At 36.8% G+C, this 23,358-nt stretch overlaps 1 protein-coding gene across 2 annotated transcripts in view; it reads right to left on the bottom strand.

Moving 5' to 3' along the window:
* Positions 1–6,981: 6,981 nt before the first annotated feature.
* The window catches only part of PDCL2 (phosducin like 2), a 36,343-nt gene continuing 19,966 nt past the window's right edge, over positions 6,982–23,358 (bottom strand). For both annotated transcript variants that reach the window (XM_077757699.1, XM_077757698.1), the window contains exons 4-6: positions 14,383–14,526; positions 10,327–10,535; positions 6,982–7,170 (exon numbers count right to left, since the gene is read on the bottom strand). In XM_077757699.1, coding sequence (XP_077613825.1) covers positions 7,013–7,170; positions 10,327–10,535; positions 14,383–14,526 — 511 coding nt within the window. In that variant the 3' untranslated portion in view covers positions 6,982–7,012. The remainder of the gene's footprint in view (positions 7,171–10,326; positions 10,536–14,382; positions 14,527–23,358) is intronic.

The following is a 23,358-nucleotide window of genomic DNA, read 5'->3' as shown; positions in this document are numbered from 1 at the left end:
CATGCGTCGTCAGTGACCCCCGCGGGCTCCGACCGCCGGCGCTCAGAGTTTGCCCCTCCCCTCACTCTCCCTTTCCCCGGCGCCACTCGGTGCGCATGCGACTTGCCCCGTTAAGCAGCACCGAGCAGCGGAGGGTATCCCGGGCGCCGAGGAGACTCCGGCTCCCTTGGGCCGTGCGTCTGCGCCGTCCGCGGAGGGAGACCGGGATCTCCCCGGCGCCCCCTTCTCCGCACTCGTTACTGGAAAGCTGGGGAGGCGGGGCCTGGTCGGGTGGAGGGTACGGTCGGTTGGCGGGAGCGTTGGCGTTAGGTCCCGGCGGCTTTGGCTTTCGCCCATTGTGGGGAGCTTGGAGGAGGAGGAGGAGGGAGAGCTTCTTGCCGGATGAAGCATCCGGGAGTGCAAAAGGGGACCGTCTCCCTTTTGAAAAGCAAGTCAGTTTGCCAACAACGCCCGGGAAGATATTCCGGGTGTTGGCCAGCGGAAGGCTTTTTTTCATTCACCAGCAGCATCACTCGTGTTTCCTCTCTTGGGGCTGGGAGAGGTTGTTTGCGAAGGTGGTTGGACATCCAGAGACATCTTTTCCTTCTCTCCGGAAGGAGCACGGCTCGAGTTGCTTCCTATTAGTGAGTGGGCCTGCGGAGACCGGATATGCGCCCGTGGCTGGAGGAGGGAGGTAAAACGAGGTCAGGATGTGTTCCTTTGGAGGTTTTCACCTGGCCTTAAAAGCCTGGTGACACTATAATGGCAGATGGGGGGTGAAGCAGTGGGGATATACCAGGACCTAATCTGCACCGCTTCCCTTCTTAGAAAAGCATGTGAGTACTTCTCCTTACCTTAGGGGAAATGACTAACATTGATGCTTATAACACAGTTGGTCCACATGGGAAAGAAAGCACGTTTCAGTAGCTGTCAATGATTGGAAAAGAAGTCTTTACAGTCCAAATCTCTAGTAGTTTTCATGTTTTAGTGAATGTCCTTTGGAATTGCAATAGAAGCCATCTTCTTGTTTCAAAATTGCTCCCTTCAAGGTAACATTCATCTCAGTAAACATAATTCTTGCTGTATGCTCACTGAAAAACATCATCAAAATTGAGGAACTTATCCCTGATACTTCACCTGAGGATTTTAACCTACTCCACCATATAGCAGATATTTTTGCCTGTTAAATATTCATTCTCTATCCCATAATTCTCTTTGGAGAACTATTCACTCATTCCATATATCTGGGGTAGGACCCCAGCAGGGGTAAGCATATTTGAGTTAACCCTCTGCCTTAGGCTGGAGTTACCGAGTAGGGTGCTTGCTCTCTTTGCCATTGGATTTAAATCTGGAAAAAATGAAGGCCTGAAGCCATCTTTCCACTCAAGGATTATTCTGAGAAAGAAGGTGACGTGGAAAAAAGCAGACTCAAAAGATGGAGATTTGGCCTGGAAACGTTTAATGCTCTGAACGCAACGTGGGCCAGATAACTGGAAATTTCAGTTAACTTAGTTCTTTCATGTGTTTATTACTTAACCTATTGAGAGGTTTTCTGTCACTTGCTATCATGAATCCTAAAGGATGCTGGTAGCAGGAGAGGAGGCAAGGTTAATACTATAGATAAGGTAGGTTGCAGCCAGATCAGAGGGTTTGTATGCTTCCTCTATGACATGGATGTTTATATTCTATTCTAGAGAAAGTGATCCCTCCTCAGATTCTACCTCATCTAGAACTCATATCTTCAAAAAACACCTTTGCCCCTTTTAATGGTTCCACTGTCCTCTTAGTCACTAGTATCAAATCATGTTCATCTTTGACTCCTTCCTCTCTCATTTTCTGTATTTAATCATTTACCAAGACCAATTGATAATCTTGTTTTTCTTCTCAGTCCTCTGCCACTGCTTGAACATTTCCACAGTTCAGCCTACAGTTTATCTGTTCTCCCCATATTCTCTCCAAGAAGAAAACTGGATCAGGTATTTCTAATACCTTTTCCAACTTCCAGATTCTACTTTTCTCTAAAACAAAAATCCTGACTCATAGTTTCACAGATCCTAAACAACAAGTTATGTAATTTGAATATTCATACACCTTGCTGTTTCCTTAAATAGCATTTCCAACACCCTTTCCAACTGATTCCCCTAGTTGATGTCTTGATAGAGACAATATAGCTTAGTTGTTAAGAGTACAGAATTGGAAACTAAAACAGATAGATTGAAATCCCAACCCCACCATTTAATATCCACATGACTGCGCAAATTATTTTTCTGTTCTTCAGTTTTCTAATCTGTAAAATGAGGATAATAGCAAACTTGCCTCATGGGCTAATTGAACTATAGCAAATAGATGAGTTGTGTGTGTAATAGTACCTGGTACATAAGAGATGCCATGTAAGCATTGGCTATTACAAATGATACTCCTTTCTTGGGTCCCATCAGTTACAAAGTCCTGTCTTTCATAAGACCTCTCTCATCCATCTTTCATTGGCTTTCCTAGTTTCACCACCATAGTTTCAGGTAAATTGGAACACAGAAAATTTAAGATATGCATAATAGGGAATATAAGGAAAGTTTGTGGTATTTTTTAAAAGAAATCTTGTTTCTTTTAAACAATATTGTTTCTAGATCCTTTAAAATAGAGGCCAGTACAATAATAGGTGGTGATAATAGACTTTGTAGTCAACGGTCTGGGCTTAAACCCTGACTAGTACTAAAGTAAGAGACACTGAACAAGTTAAATAATTTGTCTGAGCTTCAGAACATTTATCTGTAAATATAGAAGAATAAACATCTCAGAGAATTGTGATGATCAAATGTCAATAATTAACTACTACATAAAGGTTTAGTAATAAGGATGGTGGTTTTAGATGTTTACAGTTTGTTGTTGGAAACCTAGGAATGGTTAAAATGACTCATAAATTTGGGGGGGTCATTTTTTTTATAGTAGATTTTTAAAATTTTTTAAATGTTTATTTTTGAGAGAAAGAGACAGTGTGAGCAAGAGAGAGGCAGAGAGAGAGGGAGGCACAGAATCCGAAGCAGGCTCCAGGCTCCCAGCTGTCAGCACAGAGCCCTACGTGGGGCTTGAACTCAAGGAACCATGAGAACATGACCTGAGCCGAAGCCAGATGCTTATGCAGCTGAGCCACCCAAGTGCCCCTGAAATGACTCATAAATTTGTAACTCCAGCCTACACCTCTCCTTTGGGCTCCATACACATATGTCCAAACTGCCTACCTGATGTCTCCTCTTGGGTATCTCAAACATCTTGCATGCCCCCTTCAATCTACTCTCTACAGAGCAGCATGAATATTCTTTTGGAAATATGAATGAAATCATATGCTCCTACTTGAAATCCTTTTGCTTCTCATTTCATTCCAAATTCCTAATCATGGTCACAGTACTCTGTTTGATCTAGCCCTTGCTATATCTCCAACCTTATGTTCTTCATTTTCTTAAATTTTTTTTTTTTTTTTTTTTTATTTCTAGGAGAGAGAGAGACAGCGTGAGCAGGGGAGGGTCAGAGAGAGAGGGAGTCACAGACTGAAACAGGCTCCAGGCTCTGAGCTGGCAGTCAGCACAGAGCCCGACGCGGGGCTCGAACCCACGAACCGCGAGATCATGACCTAAGCGAAAGTCGGACGCTCAACTGACTAAGCCACCCAGGCGCCCCTGTTCTTCATTTTCTACTTTTCCCATAACACTCCCCACGTAGAAACTTCCAATAGTTCCTTGCTAATCTCTCTCTGTTCTCAGGCTTTGTTACCTGCTGTGCCCTTGCTTGGACTTCCTACCTTTCCTTCCTACCTTTTCTCATGGCTGACTCCTTCTCAGTCTTCAGGTCTCAAAAATCTAACTACCCTGTTTAAGTAGGTCTCTTTCCTATGTCTCACCTCCTCCCTCCCCCACAGAGTACCCACAATTATTACCTATTGTTGTGCCCACTGTTTCCTCAATAATACTTATTAAATTACATGTATGTTTGACTTTTGTTTTCTTATTAACTAACCACACCACCACGTGGTGCTATGGACTATGTGCTTTCTCCACCACTGAATTTGCAGCATCTGTTTCAGTGCCTGAGGTGAATGAATAAATGGATGAATGAATAAATGAGATAAAAGGCATAACATGCTAGAAAGTTTTTAGGATCATCTTTCTATCCTAGATTATGACAGCAGGCAGCAGATTATAATCTTGTCAAGAATTAGCCGTAGGGGCTCCTGGGTGGCTCAGTCATTTAAGCGTCTGACTCTTGATTTCAGCTCAGGTCACGATTTCATGGTTTGTGAGATTGAGTCTCATGTCACTCTCTACGCTGACAGCATGGACCCTACTTGGGATTCTCTCTTTCTCCCTCTCTCTCTGCCCCTCCCTTGCACATGCACGCTCTCTCTCTCTCCCTCCCTCTCTCAAAAATAAATAGACTTTAAAGAAAAAAGAATTAGCCTTAATGTTAATAATGTGTTTTAAAGTACAAAGGGGAGATAAACTGAAATCAAATAGTGAAATATAACAACTCTTAATGACCAAAAATGTGGAGAAAGAGTTCAAAAATGCACTCAAGATGTCTTAAAGGGGATTGCTATCCAACTGCTCAATCACCTAAGGATCTCATTAAAATAAAACTTCCAATGTGATTAGTATGGGATGTGGCCTGATTCCACATCCCTAACTAGCCTCCAGGAATGCTGCAAATTCCAGGACCACTCTTTGACAAACAAGGCACTGTAAAGTAGGGGAAGGGAATTTCAACAGCATGGCTGGCAGCAAGGAAAAGAAAGAAATATTAGGTTGGAATGTATGAAATACCTATTTTTTTTGTAAGTCCAAAACTGTTGAATGTTGGCAATTTTAAAAAAATAATAAAAATCCACTCAATAAAATGGGAAACAATTTTAAATAATTTCTCCACCTTCTGACATATTTATACCTTGCTTAAATAAGAATGTAAATGAAATAGCATATGGAAGAGGTGCTGACCTGGGAGGGCCGGCATGAGTATGTGCCAGAAGAATGTGCGTGGGTGTGGGCATCTGCGCAGCGTTTGAAAAAGACTGACTGGAATCACAACCAGCCACTTAAAACTAGCTATAATTTTATGATTTTTACAAATATGAAAGTCTTCATGAACTGTTCTTGTGAAAACAAAACTTACTGCCACCTGGTGGATTTGAGTTAAGATCTGGTTAAGAGAAATCTTTTTATTCAGTTATCTTAAATACTACTAATACTTCCTCTATGTTAATTTTAACTTAAAAAGAAAATAAATATGTGTTTACTTAAAGGATTACATTTAGGGGGACTTTTTGCATTTGGTTTTAACTGGAGATATGATAATGTTCATATTTATGTACATTACATGGTATTAAAGTTACATTTTAACTTTATAATATGGCTTTTCATTTGCACAACTGTTATCCTAATTAAAAATGTATGCATTCATTTGTTAGAATTGCAGCACCTGGGCCAGTATAGGTAATTATTTCTCTTATATGTGTGTGCAATGCTATTAAACACACACACACACACACAAAACACAAAAATCCATTGCGACCCTCAACTTTCCCTCCCTTCATCCCAAGATGTATATTTTCTTTTTTTTTTTTAATTTTTTTTAATGTTTTATTTATTTCTAGGAGAGAGAGAGAAAGAGAGCGAGCGTGAGCAGGGGAGGGTCAGAGAGAGAGGGAGTCACAGACTCCGAAACAGGCTCCAGGCTCTGAGCTGGCAGTCAGCACAGAGCCCGACGCGGGGCTCAAACCCACGAACCGCGAGATCATGACCTAAGCGAAAGTCGGACGCCCAACCGACTAAGCCACCCAGGCGCCCCAAGATGTGTATTTTCAAAAGCCCTTCTAAGCTACCTCAGAAGAAAGGGATCTCCCTGATCCTCTGCAAAATTAGATCATTTGATTTTACTCTACCTGGTTGCGGAATTCAAATCTGTATTTAACTTTCTTCCTACTTCCTCATTCTTTGAGCCTTTATGATTCCTACCCTTCCACCCCCCAAGAGCAGCAGAGTCTTCTTGACCCTGTTAAACTGTCTCAATTCTCACTAATTAAATTTTGTAATCTAATCATTCAAACTTAGTCTAGATTGACCCACAAACATCCACAATCAGAATGATGGGTTATTAATACAAAGTAGAAGAATAAAATCTGTTATTGAACTTTTATATTCTGGATTTACCACTCTTTTCTCTAAAAATGCTGTTCAGTCGTAAGCCAGGATAAGACATCCTGCAAAGTCCTAATATTATATATTTTTCCATGATGAATTCTCCTGTGATTACTATTAAAACATAGGTAAGCCTCACAATATATTTTTCTCATTTCTCCTAATTTACATATCATGTAGTTCTACTAATTCTATAGTCTATCAGTGAAACTACTTAGTAATTTTCTAACTTCATAACAGGACTATTAAAAACAATGAGTAGAGATGTTTCTTATTTGCTTTTCAGAGTCCTTAAATTGCATTTTTCTATTGAGTGGTCAATTTTTTTAACAGCTAAGAGATTTCAAAGATAAAGTACATAGTCATAAATTTAAGTATTTTCACTCAAGGCCCCTAAATAATGAACTTTAAAATCTCTCAGTGTAGGGGTGCCTGGCTGGCTTAGTCAGTAGAGCATATGACTCTTGATCTCAAGGTCCTCAGTTCAAGCCCCACACTGGGTGTAGAGCCTCCTTAAAAAATATTTAATAATAAAAATTTTTAAATAAAAATAAGTCTATTGGTGTAAATGAAATGAAATTTAAGGTCATCTTTCATTATTTTCATTGATAGGCCTCTTTGGGAATAAGCAACATGGAGGACTTGTGGGTCCATAAAAGAATAACCAGAGTTCAGTACAAATTCTGGTTTTGTTGGAGGCAAGAAATTCTGAAATACTTGAAAGTTTTTGAAATGATATGTAAGCTACAATTCTAATATAAAAATAAATAAATCTATAAATTTTCTGGTCTCTATAAAGGCAGTAACAACATTCAGTATATAAATACTTCAAAGCTTTTTATTAAATATTTCTATTTGGTATCATCATTATCACTGCTTGAACTATTAGTGTCATCATAAAGAGAAGTGTTTCTAATTGAAGATACCATCACATCTACAATGCCTTTTTTGGGGTTTTCTTCTAAATCAGTCTGTATTGCTCCAACTTCTGCTAGTTTCCATTCAAGTTCTGCAATAAATAACACACCATTAAATCAGATAAAAATCTTGGAAAATGAAAAGAATTTCTCATCTATATGAAACAGTAGTTGTTACTAATAAAAAATTAATGTGGAAGTGATATATTTAGAACTGAACTACAATATCAAAATATACATTGGATACAGCAAAGTTATACTTAAAGGGAGAAATGTTTCTTTTAAATTGACTATAAATAAGTGGCTTAAAATTTCAAATCAAGAAGCTAGGAAAAGAACGATAAAGTAAACCCCCCCAAAAAGCCAAAAATGGAATATAAGAAAAAAATTTTAGCAAAAGTAGAAAAACAAAATCAGTATATGTGACCAACAAAATCAAAAGCTGGTTCTTCTTAGAAACTAATAGACATACCTTAGGCAAAAATGATCACAAAAGGGAAGAAATCAATTCATATAAAGAACTTACATGAGACAAAGTCAAGGTAAAGATTCTAATATGGCTATGAGACTATCAAAAACTTATGCTAACACATTTGAAAACTTCAATGGAAAATTTTTAAGATAAATACGAATTACCAAAATAAATGAGAGACAAACCAAAAGAATTGAACTGATAGCCAAAAACCCCAGTCCCTGAAAATTCCTCATTTTGTTAAATTTATTCCTAAGCACTGTATAGATGAACAAAACATTATGAGGCAAATTACAAAACACACTTCTGAGGAAAATTATAAAAATATGTTGCAAAATGTAATATGTATATGAGGAAAATTACAGAAAATATAAAAGACCAAGATAAATGATGATATCTATCTCATTCGTGGATAGGAACATTCACTATTATTAGATATCAAGTCTCTAACAATCTATAAATATGATTCTAATAATCAACAGAATTTTTAACATAAATTGACTAATTCCAACATTTACATGAAATTTTGAAAAAGACTTGCCCTACTAGAGACAACTTGGTTGTTATAAAGCTATAGGTATAAACACAGTGCTGTGTTGAGACATATAGTAGAGACTTCAGAAAGAAATTGAAGCATTTTGGGAACCATGAAAAATAACATTAGGAAACATTAAGAATCAGTGGAGAAAATACCTCACATACATTAGAATGGTTCTATGCAACACACACACACACACACACACACACACACACACAAAACAGATACTGGCAAGGATGTGGAGAAATTGGAATTCCTGTGCCCTGTTGGTGGCAGTGTAAGTTGGGGCACTGTGCAAAACACTATGTTATTTCTCAAAAACTTAAAACAGAATTACTATATGATGCGGCAATTCAACTTCTGAATAAATACCCAAAATAATTGAAGGCAGGGACTAGAACAGATTATTTGTACATTTATGTTCACAGCAGCGTGATTCACAATGGCCAAAGAGTAGAAGCAACCCAAGTGTCCATGCACAGATGGATGGATAGGCAAAACGTGGTCTAAACATAAAATGGAATAGTCAGCCTTAAAAAGGAAAGAAATTCTGATAAATGCTATATTATGAATGAACCATAAGGACATTATGCTAAGTAAAATAGGTAGTCACAAAGAGACAAATACTGTACGATTCACTTATATGAGGTGCTGAGAGTAGTCAAATTCATAGAATAAAAAAGTGGAATGGTGGTTGCCAAGACTAGAGAAAAGGGGAAATAGAGGGGGCTATTGTTCAGTGGGTATAGAGTTGCAGTTATTCAAGCTAAAAAAGTTCCAGAGATGGATGATGGTAATAGTTGCACAGCAGTGTGAATGTACTTAATGACACTAAACTATATACCTAAAAATGGTTAAATAAGTCTTGGGGATGTAAGGTGCAGCATAATAATTCTAATAACTCTTATATATTTAAAAAATGGTTAAGATGATAAGTTTCATGTTATGTGCATTTTACAACAATTTTTTAAGTGTCTAGAAATACAAAAATAAATAAATAAAACCACCAAAAAAACAAAAAAACACAGACCAGATAACATACTATTCATGATAGTGATTGCCTCTAGGGAGACAGGGTGGGGAATGGGAGTAGGAATGAAAATATAGGTAACTTCAACTATATCTGTTACATTTATTTGAGCAACAAAGAAACAAATAGCTCAAGCAAACATGAATAAATGTTCACATTTGTTATTTTTGGCAGTAATTGATTACATGAATGTTTGCTATATTTTTGTACTCTTATGTATTAATGTCTTATAAAAGGGTGAGATACAATGGCTTTAACATGATGGTGTGAGAAAAATATTTTAATAAAATAGAATTAAAGCAGTTCCAAGAAATTACTAGATCAAAGATATGGCCTTAGAAGTAGGTTAGGAACTGGGGTGCATGGGTGGCTCAGTTGGTTAAGCATCCAACTCTGGCTCAGGTCATGATCTCGTGGTCTGTGTGTTGAAGCCCTGCGTCAGGTTCTGTGCTGATGGCTCAGAGCCTGGAGCCTGTTTCATATTCTGTGTCTCCTTCTTTCTCTGCACCTCCCCTGTTCATGCTCTGTCTCTCTCTCAAAATAATAAAACATTTTTTTAAAGTAGGTTAGGAAGTAAAAATTGCTAAAGAAGATAAAATTAGAAACTACTGTGCTGTGTACAGTGAAAAATAAAGGGAATTATTAACAAAATTTGATAGTATGTGGATAAGTAAAAAATAAATTGTATTGAGAATATACGCTACGGAAAGTTAGTTGAGAAGAGGAAGACAAGATTATGAATTGGTCCAAAATCACATAACGAGAAAAATGGAAATCTAGGAGAACCATGAAGGAATAGGGTGTGGAAGGGAGAATAAAGAATGGTGGGGTATTTGGGGTACAGGGAAATCCAAGTATGAGACAAAGAATAAAGGCACAAATGAGTCACATGTGTCTGTGGTAGTGATTGAAGACCAGCCTGGCTGGAACAGAAACTAGAAAGCATTGGATAGGTGGGCTGAAATGCTCAAGCAGAAGATTTTGTATTTTTAACTGATTTGACACAAGGAACTCTTAAGGAATTAAGCAAGTGGATGTTATAACAAGAGTATTATTGAGGAAAATTAATCTGGAAACATACAAGAAGACACTGGAAGCTAGAGGAAAAAAATCTTTTATGTTTTATGAAAATAAACTTTCATGTTATTTGTTAATTTGTAGAAGTTTTCACCTGTTTTTTATAAACATTTAAAAAATAATATCATTACCTTCTAGCTTGAGATTTATCCCTCCACATTCTGTAATTCCAATGAATTTGCCTTCTATCTGACCGTTTTTATAAACAAAAATTGTTGGTAAACAATTGTCATGGTAGTGTTGAATACAACTATTCACGATGGCTTTAACAAATTTAGTTTCTGGAAACTTTCTTGCTAGGAGACTAAGATGCTGGTTAACCAACAAACACATTGGGATGCTAAAAAAAAAAAAAAGAGAGAGAGAGAAATAGTACACAATATCTTTAAAAACAGACTATGTATCTCAATCTAATGAAGTAAGTGAAACATCTCCATGACAAAAATATAGCTTTGGATATTCTTTTAATGTAATAGCATATCAACTTTCATCCTCTGTTGTTACCTTTAGTGATTCTGAACTGCAGAGTCCTCCCATATTAATTACAAACACAATTACAGCCTGGGAGTGAAGCTTGCTACCATGGGAATTTGATGCCTAACTAAGGCTAACCACATCTGATTTAGCATCAATTTAATCAAGCCAGTTCCCAGTTAATTGGACCCAGGAAAAAAACAAAAAACACCACACTTCTAGGGAATCCTTGGCAATTCGAAGTTTAAACAAGGAGTTCCACTCTTTTTACCACCTGGGGCTTATTTCCACATGAGATCATCACATCCAAAGTGTCTTATTTCAAACTTCCTGGAATTTCCTGACTCGAACATACTTTACCCACACTTTCCTTTGACATCCTACTCCATGCAGCATCCTGTTCCCTATTATCCAGAACTCTTCCCTATGAGATATTTAAGGGGCCCCTAGCTGGCTCAGTCAGAAGATCATGAGACTCTTGGTCTTGGGGTTATGAGTTCGAGCCCCACCTTGGGTATAGAGATTACTAAAAATAAATATACTTTCCAAAAAAATTGATTGGAACTATAACCAGAACCTGCAATTCTTCCTGCTCTATCACTTGACTCCCATTATACCCACTCTTCAACCCATCTCTTTTCTCTATCACTCACTCACAGCTTTATCAAACTGTTTCAGAGTTACTCCTTTACTTTATCCCATATGCCTTCCATTTCCTGTGGGACCTTTCCGTTTTTCTCTCTCTTTTCCTGTTTTTTTAATCTTCTCCACTTTTTTTTCTTTTAAAGATTTTTTAATGTTTTATTTATTTATAGGAGAGAGAGAGAGACAGCGTGAGCAGAGGAGGGTCAGAGAGAGAGGGAGTCACAGACTGAAACAGGCTCCAGGCTCTGAGCTGGCAGTCAGCACAGAGCCCGACGCGGGGCTCGAACCTACGAACCGCGACATCATGACCTAAGCGAAAGTCGGACGCTTAACCGACTAAGCCACCCAGGCGCCCCTCCACTTTTTTTTCTTAATTAATGTATTTATTTTGAGAGAGAGGGAGAGAGTTGGGGAAGGACAGAGGGAGGAAGACAGAGAGGATCCCAAGCAGGCTCTGCACTGTTAGCACAGAGCCCAACTCAGGGTTCAAACTCATGAACGGTGAGATCGTGACCTGAGCCGAAACCAAGAGCTGGAGGCTTAACCTACTGAGCCACCCAGGCACCCCCAGTCTTCTCCACTTTCTATAAATATTTTCAAGTTACTAATTTTTTTTAGAGTTCCTTACAACCTGTGACTCCTTCAGATAACTACTCTCTCCTGTTCATAGTCTAAATAAAGAAAATATATAAAATAATCATTTCTATGCCCTGTCTACTTCCTTTCTTGAAATGTTTCCCTTTTTTTGGCTTTTGTGAAAACACTTTCTATTAATTTCCTTTTTACTTCTTCGACTTCCTTCTTCTGTCTATGCCTAAAATTAGATACTCTTCCTGGACCCTCTTCTCATATTAGACATATTCACTGTGCAATCTTTTTTTTTAATGTTTTATTTGTTTCTGAGAGAGAGACAGCATGAGCAGGGGAGGGCCAGAGAGACAGAGAGGGAGATACAGAATCTGAAGCAGGCTCCAGGCTCTGAGCTAGCTGTCAGCAGAGCCCAACGCAGGGCTCGAACCCACGAACTGTGAGATCATGACCTGAGTCGAAGTCAGATGCTTGACCAACTGAGCCACACAGGCGCCCCTCACTGGGCAATCTTATCCATTCTGGTAGCAACACTGATGAACTGCATCCCCCCTCCTCTCTCAAGGAATAAAACTATGTATATATTATATATTTCTTCTGTATTTTCTTAGGTTAGGACTCAAGCCAAAAATCTCTTTTCTCTATAACATCTAACTAGTAATCAAGTCAGGTTGCTTATACCTCTCCTCTCCTCTTTCTCTACATTACTTTATTCCTTTCCTTTCTTATCTGAGCTACATCAGATTGTCCTAAATAGTCTGTTTGCAGGCTTAGTTCCCAAAATTCATCCTTGACCTGCTGAAAAAGTGAGCTCAGCATGTAACAACTGCCCTTCCCTTGAGCTTAAAATCCCTCTATGGCTCCTCACTGCCCTCAGGATAAAATCTGGGCTCCTCCGTGTAGCTTTCAGGTTCTTAGTGGTCTCACCATTCTGCTCTGCCTCCTACCATTACTTAAAGCCCTCCAAAGCAAGATATTGTCTCTGATTTCTGTATCTTTCTCCAAGCTGTACCTCCATCTAAAATACCCCATTCATCCTGTTTACTTCCTCCTTGGGGAATCTTATTTTTTGAGGCCAAGACCAACAGTTATGTACTCTATAGAAAGTTTCACACTTCCTCTTCCAAGGATAAAACTTTCTACTTCCTCTAAAGTACTTTTACTCTACTATGTATAGAATTTAACTCTAGCACCTAACAGACTTTATTATTATGTTTAATTATCTTTCTCTATTATATTGAAATTTCTTTAATGACAAAGACAGATATCTTACATGCCTTTTGCATCTCCAGCATCTACAAAATCCTCAGACATTCTCTTAATATTAGATAATGTTATATATCAATTTATGGAGAAAGCAAGAAAGAAAGCTAAGAAAAACAAATTAAATGCATTATACATTTAATTTACATTTCAGAATATATAACATCATTTGTTTTGATAATTATAACCTGCTACAAATCTAGATCCTGCTTTATTTTAGTGGGTAGCCTAATTTAATGTTACAAAAGTATGTACTACTTAATTATCAGTTTTCCACACAAAGCAAGAACATAAATTGACTTTATAAGTTTCAGTTCTTCTCAAATAGGTGAAATGAACCCACTAAATGAGATATCTAATTCAGATTTTATCATTCCTTTCAGAATGAGAGCTGAGTCAGTGGTATAACAGACACTTATGGTATACATGGTATGAATGGCAGAAGGCAGGTGGACATTGATGGTGATAGTGAAAATTGTGGAATTAGAAGAGTATGGTGTCACAGATTATGGTGCAGGGAGAAAGTGACTGTCTGAAGATGATTCTGACAGCAAGTGGTAAGGGAATAAATTTGGTGTTGGAGTTCAAGGGCCAGAATTTAACCCCAGGAGAACTGTAAAATATAAGGGAGACCTCTGACATCAGACCATGAGTTAAGGGCCTATTTATGGTCTTCAAGTTTTAAAATATGGATTTGGCATAGAAATGATGTAGAAGTCCAAGGTAGAGTCACTTGCCCCCAAGACAGCAAACAAATACTTAATTGCAGTTTCAACCTCTCCAGAAGTGGAATTTAAGTCAATCAATCTGGAATTTTCTGGTCAGTACCAAATGAGGTAATCTGTTACATAGGCTCTCCATTCCCCAAAGGAAGATGAGGTGATCCATCTAATAAGAACGTTCCTGTGTTCCCCTTAAGAGAAACAATCCTACCTTTTCTTTTACTAATAACTTCCTGTCCACCCTCCTTCCTATAAAAACCTTCCATTTTGTACAATTCTTTGGAGCTCCCCTCTATGTTTGTTCTAGATAGGATGTTGCCTTATTCATTAATCATTTAATAAAATCAACTAGATCTTCAAATTTACTTGAATGTTTTTTTAACATTATGTATGTTTTTTTCTTGAGTGGTCTTTGTTATATGCTTTATAAAACGTCAAAACTAGACAAAAATATCTTAAAATATTAACATTTTACAAATGTGCTATGCTAATTACCTTGATCTGTATAAATGAATTATAACTGACACATCTTTTTCTGCATTTGTGACTTCATTCACATACTGATTTCCAGAAATTTCTCTTAATTCCCCAAATTTTTGTTTTTTCTTAAGAGCTTTCCATTCCTGTAACCGCTTTTCTCTAAAAAAATGAAGTTACATAAGAAAATTGGTTATAGTCTGCAGGTCATTCCTATAACCAGAAACAATTTAGGGCAATGAACATCATGCTAGTACACATCAAACACTTTAAAGAATGACAGAATAATTATTAATGCTCTTATAATGCCACTTCCTCTTTTCTATAGGCATTTGTTTTATGAATATTGCAAAGAGGAGCTAGCTATTGACTTCTAAACTTATTTTTATTTAAGGCTAGGTCTTAATCATAGCTATAGAGAGCATTGCACCAACAAATTCTCATATATACAAAAACATGTTAAATACTTAATAAGGAAGAACATACATAATAATAATAGCTAGCATTTATTGAGTGCTTACTGTGTTGCCAGGCACAGTTTTAAATGCATTACATTAACTAATTTAACTTTATCAAGTTAGTACTATTCTTACCCTGTTTGCATGCTCTTAACTATCATGCTGAGCTGAACTTCAGTCCAAAGCCTTCGCAAATATGTGTAATTACTTGTTATAAATTTATTGCAGGTAGAGAGGTGGTAGAGAAGAGTGATTACTCTAAGACTAAACTGAGTTTAAATGCCAGCTGCTATTTATGAGCAGCATGAGCTCAGGCAACTTATTTAATCACTCTAAGCTTCAGTTCTCCAACTGCAAATGGGAATAATATTAATACTTACATGGGATTGTTGAAGATTAAATGAGATAATGTATGTAGATTTCTTAAGATGGTGCCTAGCACACAGTGAATATTCAATAAGTGTTATCTAGTTATTCATCCATAGAGGTCCTTGAAACTTTGTTTAAAAACTCTCTTAAAATTTGAATGTTTTGATTTAGTTGTTGAATGCTTGGATCCAGTGTTTCTTAAAAGTTACTGATTCCATACCTCTAAGTTTTCTGGAAGTACAAACTCCTTAAATTCTCTGTATTAACTAGATTTTCTTATTTTCTGTACAATTAAAAAAAAACATTTTTTTAAGTAATCTCCATGCCCAACATGGAGCTTGGATGACCATAAGATCAAGAGTCCCATGCTCTACTGATTGAGCCCATCAGGCCCTCTATTTTCTTATTTTCTGTACTGATACTGTGGCATCTGGGACCTTGCCGATCCTGGAGAGACTGCCTCTCCCAGGGCTAGGTCATTTCTAAAGATAGCAAATACTCACTTGCAGAGCACATTTCTTAAAAGCAAACCAACTAATTCAGAGCCCAGTCCTTCAACCACCTCCTTTATTGGCCTGAGTCACTATTCCTATTCCCTAATCATTCCTGGCCCAGGAATCAGACTAGAGACAGCCTCTACAGCCCAGAGCCTGCCAAAATTATTCAACCAGCCAATCCTAAATCTGCTCACTCTACTTAGCTTACCTTTCCCACAGAAATCACAATGAAGAGTTGTGTCCATACTATCCCCTCATGCCTTCTGCGTCTTAACCAACTCTCACGCTTCCCTGTATGGCTCTGCATTGTAGGGCATGCCCACTACTCTGGAGAACTGAGTAATAAACTATCTTCACCATGGCAATTATCTCCTGTTCTGTTGGCATAGTCAAACCTAAATCCTGGGTATATTTTAGAGCACTCTGTCCTTATTTCATGTATTAGAACCATATCAGGTAAAACCACTCACTTTACATAACAAGTAAGCCAAGCAAAATGAAGCCTGGAGGAGAATGCCAAGAATAGGAATCCAAATCTAGGGCCTTCGCCCAACTTTCAGACACAAATCCTTCAATTCTCCCTCTACTGGTCCAGATATTCAGAATTTACAGTTACTCCAAAAATCTTTTGGGAGCCCAATTTTGTTTGCATTGAGTATTTACCATCCCTATCATTAACCTCCCTCAATTTGTTCTCACTGGCTCATATCTGCCAAAAATTTCAAAAAGTGTTTGTTCCAGTGATGGCACCATGCCCTATTAATGGTGTGACTATCAGCTATTCCTCTTCCGCTTTTACTCCTGCACCTTCTCTTCCTCATTTTTCTTTGCAATTCAGTAGAAGTGGGCAGGGAGAGTCACAAACACCTGGGTTGGTTTTGCCATCAGAAAGGGACATAGTGTTCAATGGCCTGTATTTTTCTTTCCTTTCTTCTTCCTTTCTTTCTTTCCTTCTTTGTTTCCTTCCTTCTTTATTTCTTTGTTTTTTTCTTTCTTTCTTTTGATGGCATGTATTTTTCACCTAACAATTATATCAGGTGGGATTTAGTCATAAAAACAGAAAGCAGCAGAAAAGCTTAATCTGGGGCATTAAGTACTTTACACACCACTCAGTATAAAAGATGAAGACTCTAGGCTGGGCCACCAGGAATGACTCCAAAAACAACACTGAAAACTGGTTTGCAAAAGGAATGAATAGCTTTCTCTGCTGCAATTCAGAAACTGGGGAATCTGGAACTAGTGCTTCAGTTGTGTTGTACTATCAACCTACACCGGGGATCAGAAAGCCACTGCAACCATTATTGTCTCTAGGGTTTTGTGGTATCTTCTTTGCAAAGACTGGAAGAAAATATTTGCAGAAGGTACATCTGATGAAGGAGTATCATCTAAAATAGAAAAGAACCGTGAAACTTCAACAATAAGAAAACAAACAACCTGATTCAAAAATGGGCCAAAGACCTGAACAGACAACTCACCAGAGAATATGTTGATGACAAATAAGCATATGAAAAGACACTCCACATCTATGTGATCAGGGAAATGCGAATTGAAACAATAAAAGACAACTACATACCTATTAAAATAGCCAAAAATATACAACACTGACATCAAATGATTGAGAGGATGTGGAGCAATAGGAACTCTCATTCATTGCTGGTGGGAGTACAAAATGGTTGCCTTTTGGAAGACTGTTTGGAGGTTTCTTATATAATTAAACATACTCTTACCATACGATTCACCTATCATGCTCCTTGTTATTTATCCAAAGAAGTGAAAACTATGTCTACACAAAAACCTGCACATGGGTATTTATAGCAGCTTTAAAATTATTTATCATTGCCAAAACTTGGAAGTAACCCAGATGCATTTAAGTAAGTGAATGGATAAACTGTGGTATATCCAGATATTTAATATTATTCAGTGCTAAAATGAAATAAGCTATCAAGCCATGAAAAGACATGGAAGAACCTTAAATGCATATTACTAAGTGAAAGAACCCAATCTGAGAAGGCTACATACTGTATGACCCCAAATATATGACAATCTGGAAAGGCAAGATTATAGAGACAATAAAAAAATCAGCAGTTGCCAGAGATTTTCAATGGGAAGGGGACCAACAGGCAGACCACAGAGAATTTTTGGGGTAGTGAAAAAACTTTGTATGATACCATAATGATGGATACGTCATTATGCATTTGTCCAAAATCACAGAAAATACAACACTAAAAATGAACTGTATTGTATGTACACTGTAGAGTTTGGGTGATTCTGATGTATCGATGTAGGTTCATCAATTATAGCCAATCTATCACTCTGATGGGAGATGTTGATAATGGTAGAGACTATGTATGTATATTGGGACTGGGAGCATATTGGAAATTTCTCTACCTTCCACTCATGTTTTCTGTGAATTTAAAACTGCTTTTAAAAACATCTTAAAATGTTTTGTTGGTTTGTTGTGGCTTTAAATGAGGAATTTGCTTTGAATCACCACTATCAGGATGACTACAGAACTTTTGAAAGGCTACATGTTCCTTTTTCCTTAGATCCAAAGTGACAACTGAGATATGAAAATAATGTGGCATAAGTTGGTGGCAATTAGAGTTGGACTTTTGATATGGAATATGCAAGTGAAAGAACTTCCACATGTAGTATCTCTCTTTAATCTCTGTGGCAGAAACTGGTTGGATGGTCACTCCAACCTGGAAGTTTTCTCTTCCAGGGCTCACAGGAAGACTACATTTTCCAGCTTCCTTTGCTGTTAGATTAGGCCCAGGAAACTGGATTATGTCCAATAGATCAAGAGTGAAAGTGAAATGTGCATTTCTGTGACATCCCTGTAATGTCCCATGCTGTCTTTCACACTGTCTCCTTTGTCCACAAGCCTGGAGGGAAAGGATGCTGACATGATGTGGCTCTTAATGAAAAGAGCCCAGATCCCTAGTCATCACCCAGAGGAGAGTCACTAAGGAGAATTGTAGGACATGCACCATCTGTGAGTAAGGAAGTTTCCTGTGTGAAACCACTGAGGTTTTTAGTTGCATGTTATAGAAGCATTAATTATCTCAATAAATTCTGCTGACATAAATTATTACATTACATTATTGCCATCATTGAACAATCCTTGCATTCTTTGAATAAACTCTTAATTATTCACATATATGATTATTTTCATATGCTGTTTTAATTGTCAATATTGTATTTAAGATTTCTGCATCTATGTTTCAAAAGTGAGATTCATCTAAAGCAATGTTTTTCAAGTTAAGGCATGTGGACATCCTGTACAAGAATCACTTAAGTATAGAAGGTTCCACATATGGACATATTCCTGAGATCCAAACCCAAATTTACTGAATATTATCTCTTGGTGCTGGTCTCAGGAATGTGCATTTTAAACTATATTATGGAGAGCTATCAACATATACAAAGGTAAAGAGACCCCAGATGTATGCATCTTCCATCAGTTATTTCTATTCATGGCAAATCTTCTTGCAACTCTACTCCTGTTAACTTCCCATCTCAAGGGCTGTTCTGAAGCAAATAGGACATCATGTAATTTCATCTGTAAATACTTCATTACATATCTCCAAAAGATGAGGATACTTTAAAAAATTTAATTCACAAGGCATAGTCACACCTAAAACAATCATTCCTTAATATATTCTGATATATTCAAATAATCTGATATATTCTAAAATCCATAAAATATACATAAAATTTACCATGTTAACCATGTAAGTGTTCAGTGGCATTGAGTACTGTCTCCATTTTTTAAAGTTTATTCAAATGAGGATCCAAATTAGATTTATACAAATGGTTGTTATCTCTCTTAAATCTTATTTAATCCACATATTCTTTCCATCTACTTTTCCTGCTAGCAATTTCTTTATTGAAGGAAATGGGATTGTTTGTCCAAGGTTTCCCACAGTCTAAATTTTGTTGGTTGCATTGTCATAAGGTCAATTCACATGAGAAATGTAAAGTTTTATTAACAATGTTGGGTGGTTGTTTTGACCAACCAACCTAAGAGTCATGAGTTTTATTTCCTTTCTGTATGGACCTTGTCTGATTGTGACAACCAGGGTTATATTATCAATTAATATAACTATGTTTTATGCAACAAGTTAGTAAACTCTCCATCTTTATAAATACATAGAGCTTATCTGTACCTTGAAACTAGAGAAAAATCAGCTAGAGAACAAATTTTAGGAATCAGTCTATCTTCTCACTTCTGCTTTCCCATCTCTTATTGAGTCAACTTTGGATTTTTATATTTGCATCAAAAAATCATGTTTTTAAATGATGCAAATGATCATATATCAAATATTCTCCTGGTCTGACTTCTTTCATTTAGTATAATGGTTTTGAATTTCACCAAAGTTATTGTGTGTATCACTAGTGTGCTTTCTATTCCTACAGAGTAGTACTCCATTAAATGAATACCATTTTTTTATTCATTCACTTCACATGTATTCATCATATCGATGGACTTTTAGGCTGTTTTATTTTTAGCTATTATGAATATTCATGTATAATTCTTTGTATTGATATATATCTTCAATTACCTCAGAAATGTGATTGCTGGGTTATTTGTTAAATGTATATGTAACTTTGTATGAAATTGCCAAACTGTTTTCCAGAGTGGTCATATGTAGATTTCAGTTCCTCCATGATCTTTATATTTTAATTGTAATATAATTCATATATAAGCATACCTTGAAGATTTTGAGAGTTCTATTCCAGACCATTACAATAAAGTGAATCAAGTGAATTTTTTGGCTTCCCAGTCTGTATAAAAGTTATGTTTACACTATATTGTAGTCTATTAAGAGTGCAATACCATTCATTATGTCTAAAAAACTATACATTTCTTCACAAAATAAAAATAAATAGCAAATAAATACTTATTACTTAAAAAATGCTAACCATCATCTGAGCTTTCAGAGTCATAATCACTGATGACAGATTACCATAACAAATATAACAGTAATAAAAAGTTTGAAATATCGTGAGAATTACCAAAATGTGAGAGTCATGAAGTGAGCAAATGTGTTAGAAAAATGACACCAATAGACTTGCTCAAGACAGGGCTGCCGTAAACTTCCAATTTGTAAAAAACACAGTGTCTGCAAAGTGCAATAAAGTTAAGTGCAATAAAGTGAGGCATGCTTGTACAATAAAATTCAACTATAAAAACTATGGGGCACCTGGGTGGTTCAGGTGGTTAAGCGTCCCACTCTTGATTTCGGCTCAGGTCGTGAACTCACAGTCATGAGACGGAGTCCCATGTCAGGGTCCATGCTGGGCATGGAGCCTGCTTAAGATCCTCTCTTCCCTTCTTTCTGCCCATCCCCCACTCACTCTTTCTCTCTCAAAAAAATAAAAGAAAAAGAAAATGAAAAATGAAATTCAACTATTTGAAGTATACAATTCAGTGATTTTTAAAATATTCACAAAGTTACGCATTCATCACCAGTATTCAATTCTAGAATATTTTTATTGCCCCAAAGTTATTCCTTATTCCCCCATCTGCAGCTATTCCCATCACAAGCCCTAGTAATTAATAATTTCTGTCTCTATGGATTTTCCTTCCTGGACATTTCATATAAGTAAAATCATATAAAATATGGCCTTCTGTCACTGACTTCTTTCACTTAGCATATTTTCAAGGTTCAATTGTATCGTATCATATATCAGTACCACATTTCTTTAAATGGCTGGTAATATTCCATTGTATGGATACACTATAATCTGTTTATCCTCTCCCCAGTTGATAGACATTCACATTATTTGTACTTTTTGGCTATTATGAATAATGCTATGCACATTCATGTACATGTTTTATGTTCTCAGTTTTCTTGGATATATATACATCCAAGTGGAATTATGAATCATATGGTAATTCTACATTTAACATCTGAGGAAATTCCAGACTGTTTTTCAAAGCAGTGCACCATTTTACATTCCCACTAGCAACATACGAAGTTTCCAATTTCTCCATATGTTCACCAACTGTTAATGTCTGTCTTCTTTATTATAACCACCCTAATGGGAATGAAGTAGACTCTCATGGTTTTGATTTGCATTGTCTTAATGACTAATTAAGTTGATCATCTTTGCATGTACTTAATTTCCATTTGTATACCTGCTTTGGAGAAATGTCTATTCAAGTCCTTTACATGTTTTGAAATTGAGTTATTTGTCTTTTGTTGTTGAGTTTTAGGAATTCTTTATATACTCTGGTTAGTAATCCTATTGCGTATGTATATATATATAATTTGCAATATTTTCTCCCATTCTGTGGGTTATTTTGTCATTCTTTTGATAGTGTCCTTCATACAAAAGTATACAATTTTGATTAAGTCCAGTTTATCTATGTTTTTCTTTTGTTTCTGTGCTTTTGGTGTCATATCTGAGAAATCATTGCCAAATCCAATGTCATAGATGTTTCCCCCTGTTTTTTTCCAAAGATTTTTATAGTTTTAGTAGTTATATTTAGGTCTTTGCTCCATTTTCAGTTATATTTTGTTTATAATATGAGGTAGGAGTCCAACTTTATTCTACATCTAGAAATCTAGTTTTCCCAGTGCCATTTGTTGAAAAGACTGAATCATCTTGGCACCTCATTGAAAATCATTTGACTATATATGTGAAGGTTTTTTTCTGGGCTCTCTATCCTATTATAGTGGTCTGTATGTCTATCCTTATGTCACTACCACATTGTTTTGATTAGTGTCACTTTGTAGTAAGTTTCATAATCAGAAGTATGAGTACTCCAATTTTGTTCTTTCTCAAGATGTCTGGTTTGCAGGACATGGACTGTGTTTCTTTGTGTTCATTCTGCCAATTTCCGCCTTTAATTGGGGATCAATCAGATTAATTTAAAACCATTTACATTTAAACTATTTAATGTAAATGGCTGACATGAAGTTTTTTTATTGTAGTGTAAGTGCCTGACATTGAGCTTTTGGTTGCTGAGGCATCCATTTCAAAAGACGTCCATCTTGAAAAACATACTGCCAGCTGTATGACACAGCTACTAGCAAAACAGCCAGATAAGGGATTAGGCTGCCCCCACCTATGGAGATTCCTCTTTCATGTAATATGCTTGAATGACCAGCTTTTCCTTTCCCATGTCCCAATTTCAGCACTTATGCACTAAATAAGCCAATGAAGAACACCCTACCATTGGACCCAAATAAAGGCAGAGCCCCAGCTCTGCACTCTCTCTCTCTCTATGATCTGGTTATGTGGCCCTTAGGCATGCCATGTAGCTTCCAGGACCTATGAGTAATAAATCTTTTTCCTCCATGGTTACTGGTGAGATTTTTGCTGAAGTGTATCCTACAATCATAATAAGAACCACAGGGCTAGTCTAGCCACAAAATGTGAGTAATACAGGCCCAGAGGAATGCCTCAAGCCTTCCTCACCAACAGTATCATTATCAATAGGCTGGGACCAACACAGCAAAGCAATTATTGATAAGGAGTGGCTTACTTTTGCTATTTAGTTCTTTTCTGTTTCTTATTTGCTTTTTGTCCGTCAATTCTTACATCACTGTTTTTGTATTTAGTTGATTTTTGTAATGTGCCATTTTAATTTGCTTCTTCTTTTCCCTTCTGTATACTTTTAGTTTTTTTCTTAGTGTTTACCTTAAGGATTAAAATTA

Source organism: Crocuta crocuta, unplaced genomic scaffold (assembly GCF_008692635.1).
Source record: "Crocuta crocuta isolate KB4526 unplaced genomic scaffold, BGI_CrCroc_1.0 scaffold282, whole genome shotgun sequence".
In the NCBI taxonomy this organism is placed as follows: Eukaryota; Metazoa; Chordata; class Mammalia; order Carnivora; family Hyaenidae; genus Crocuta; species Crocuta crocuta.
This window is presented reverse-complemented; position numbering and strand designations above follow the sequence as displayed.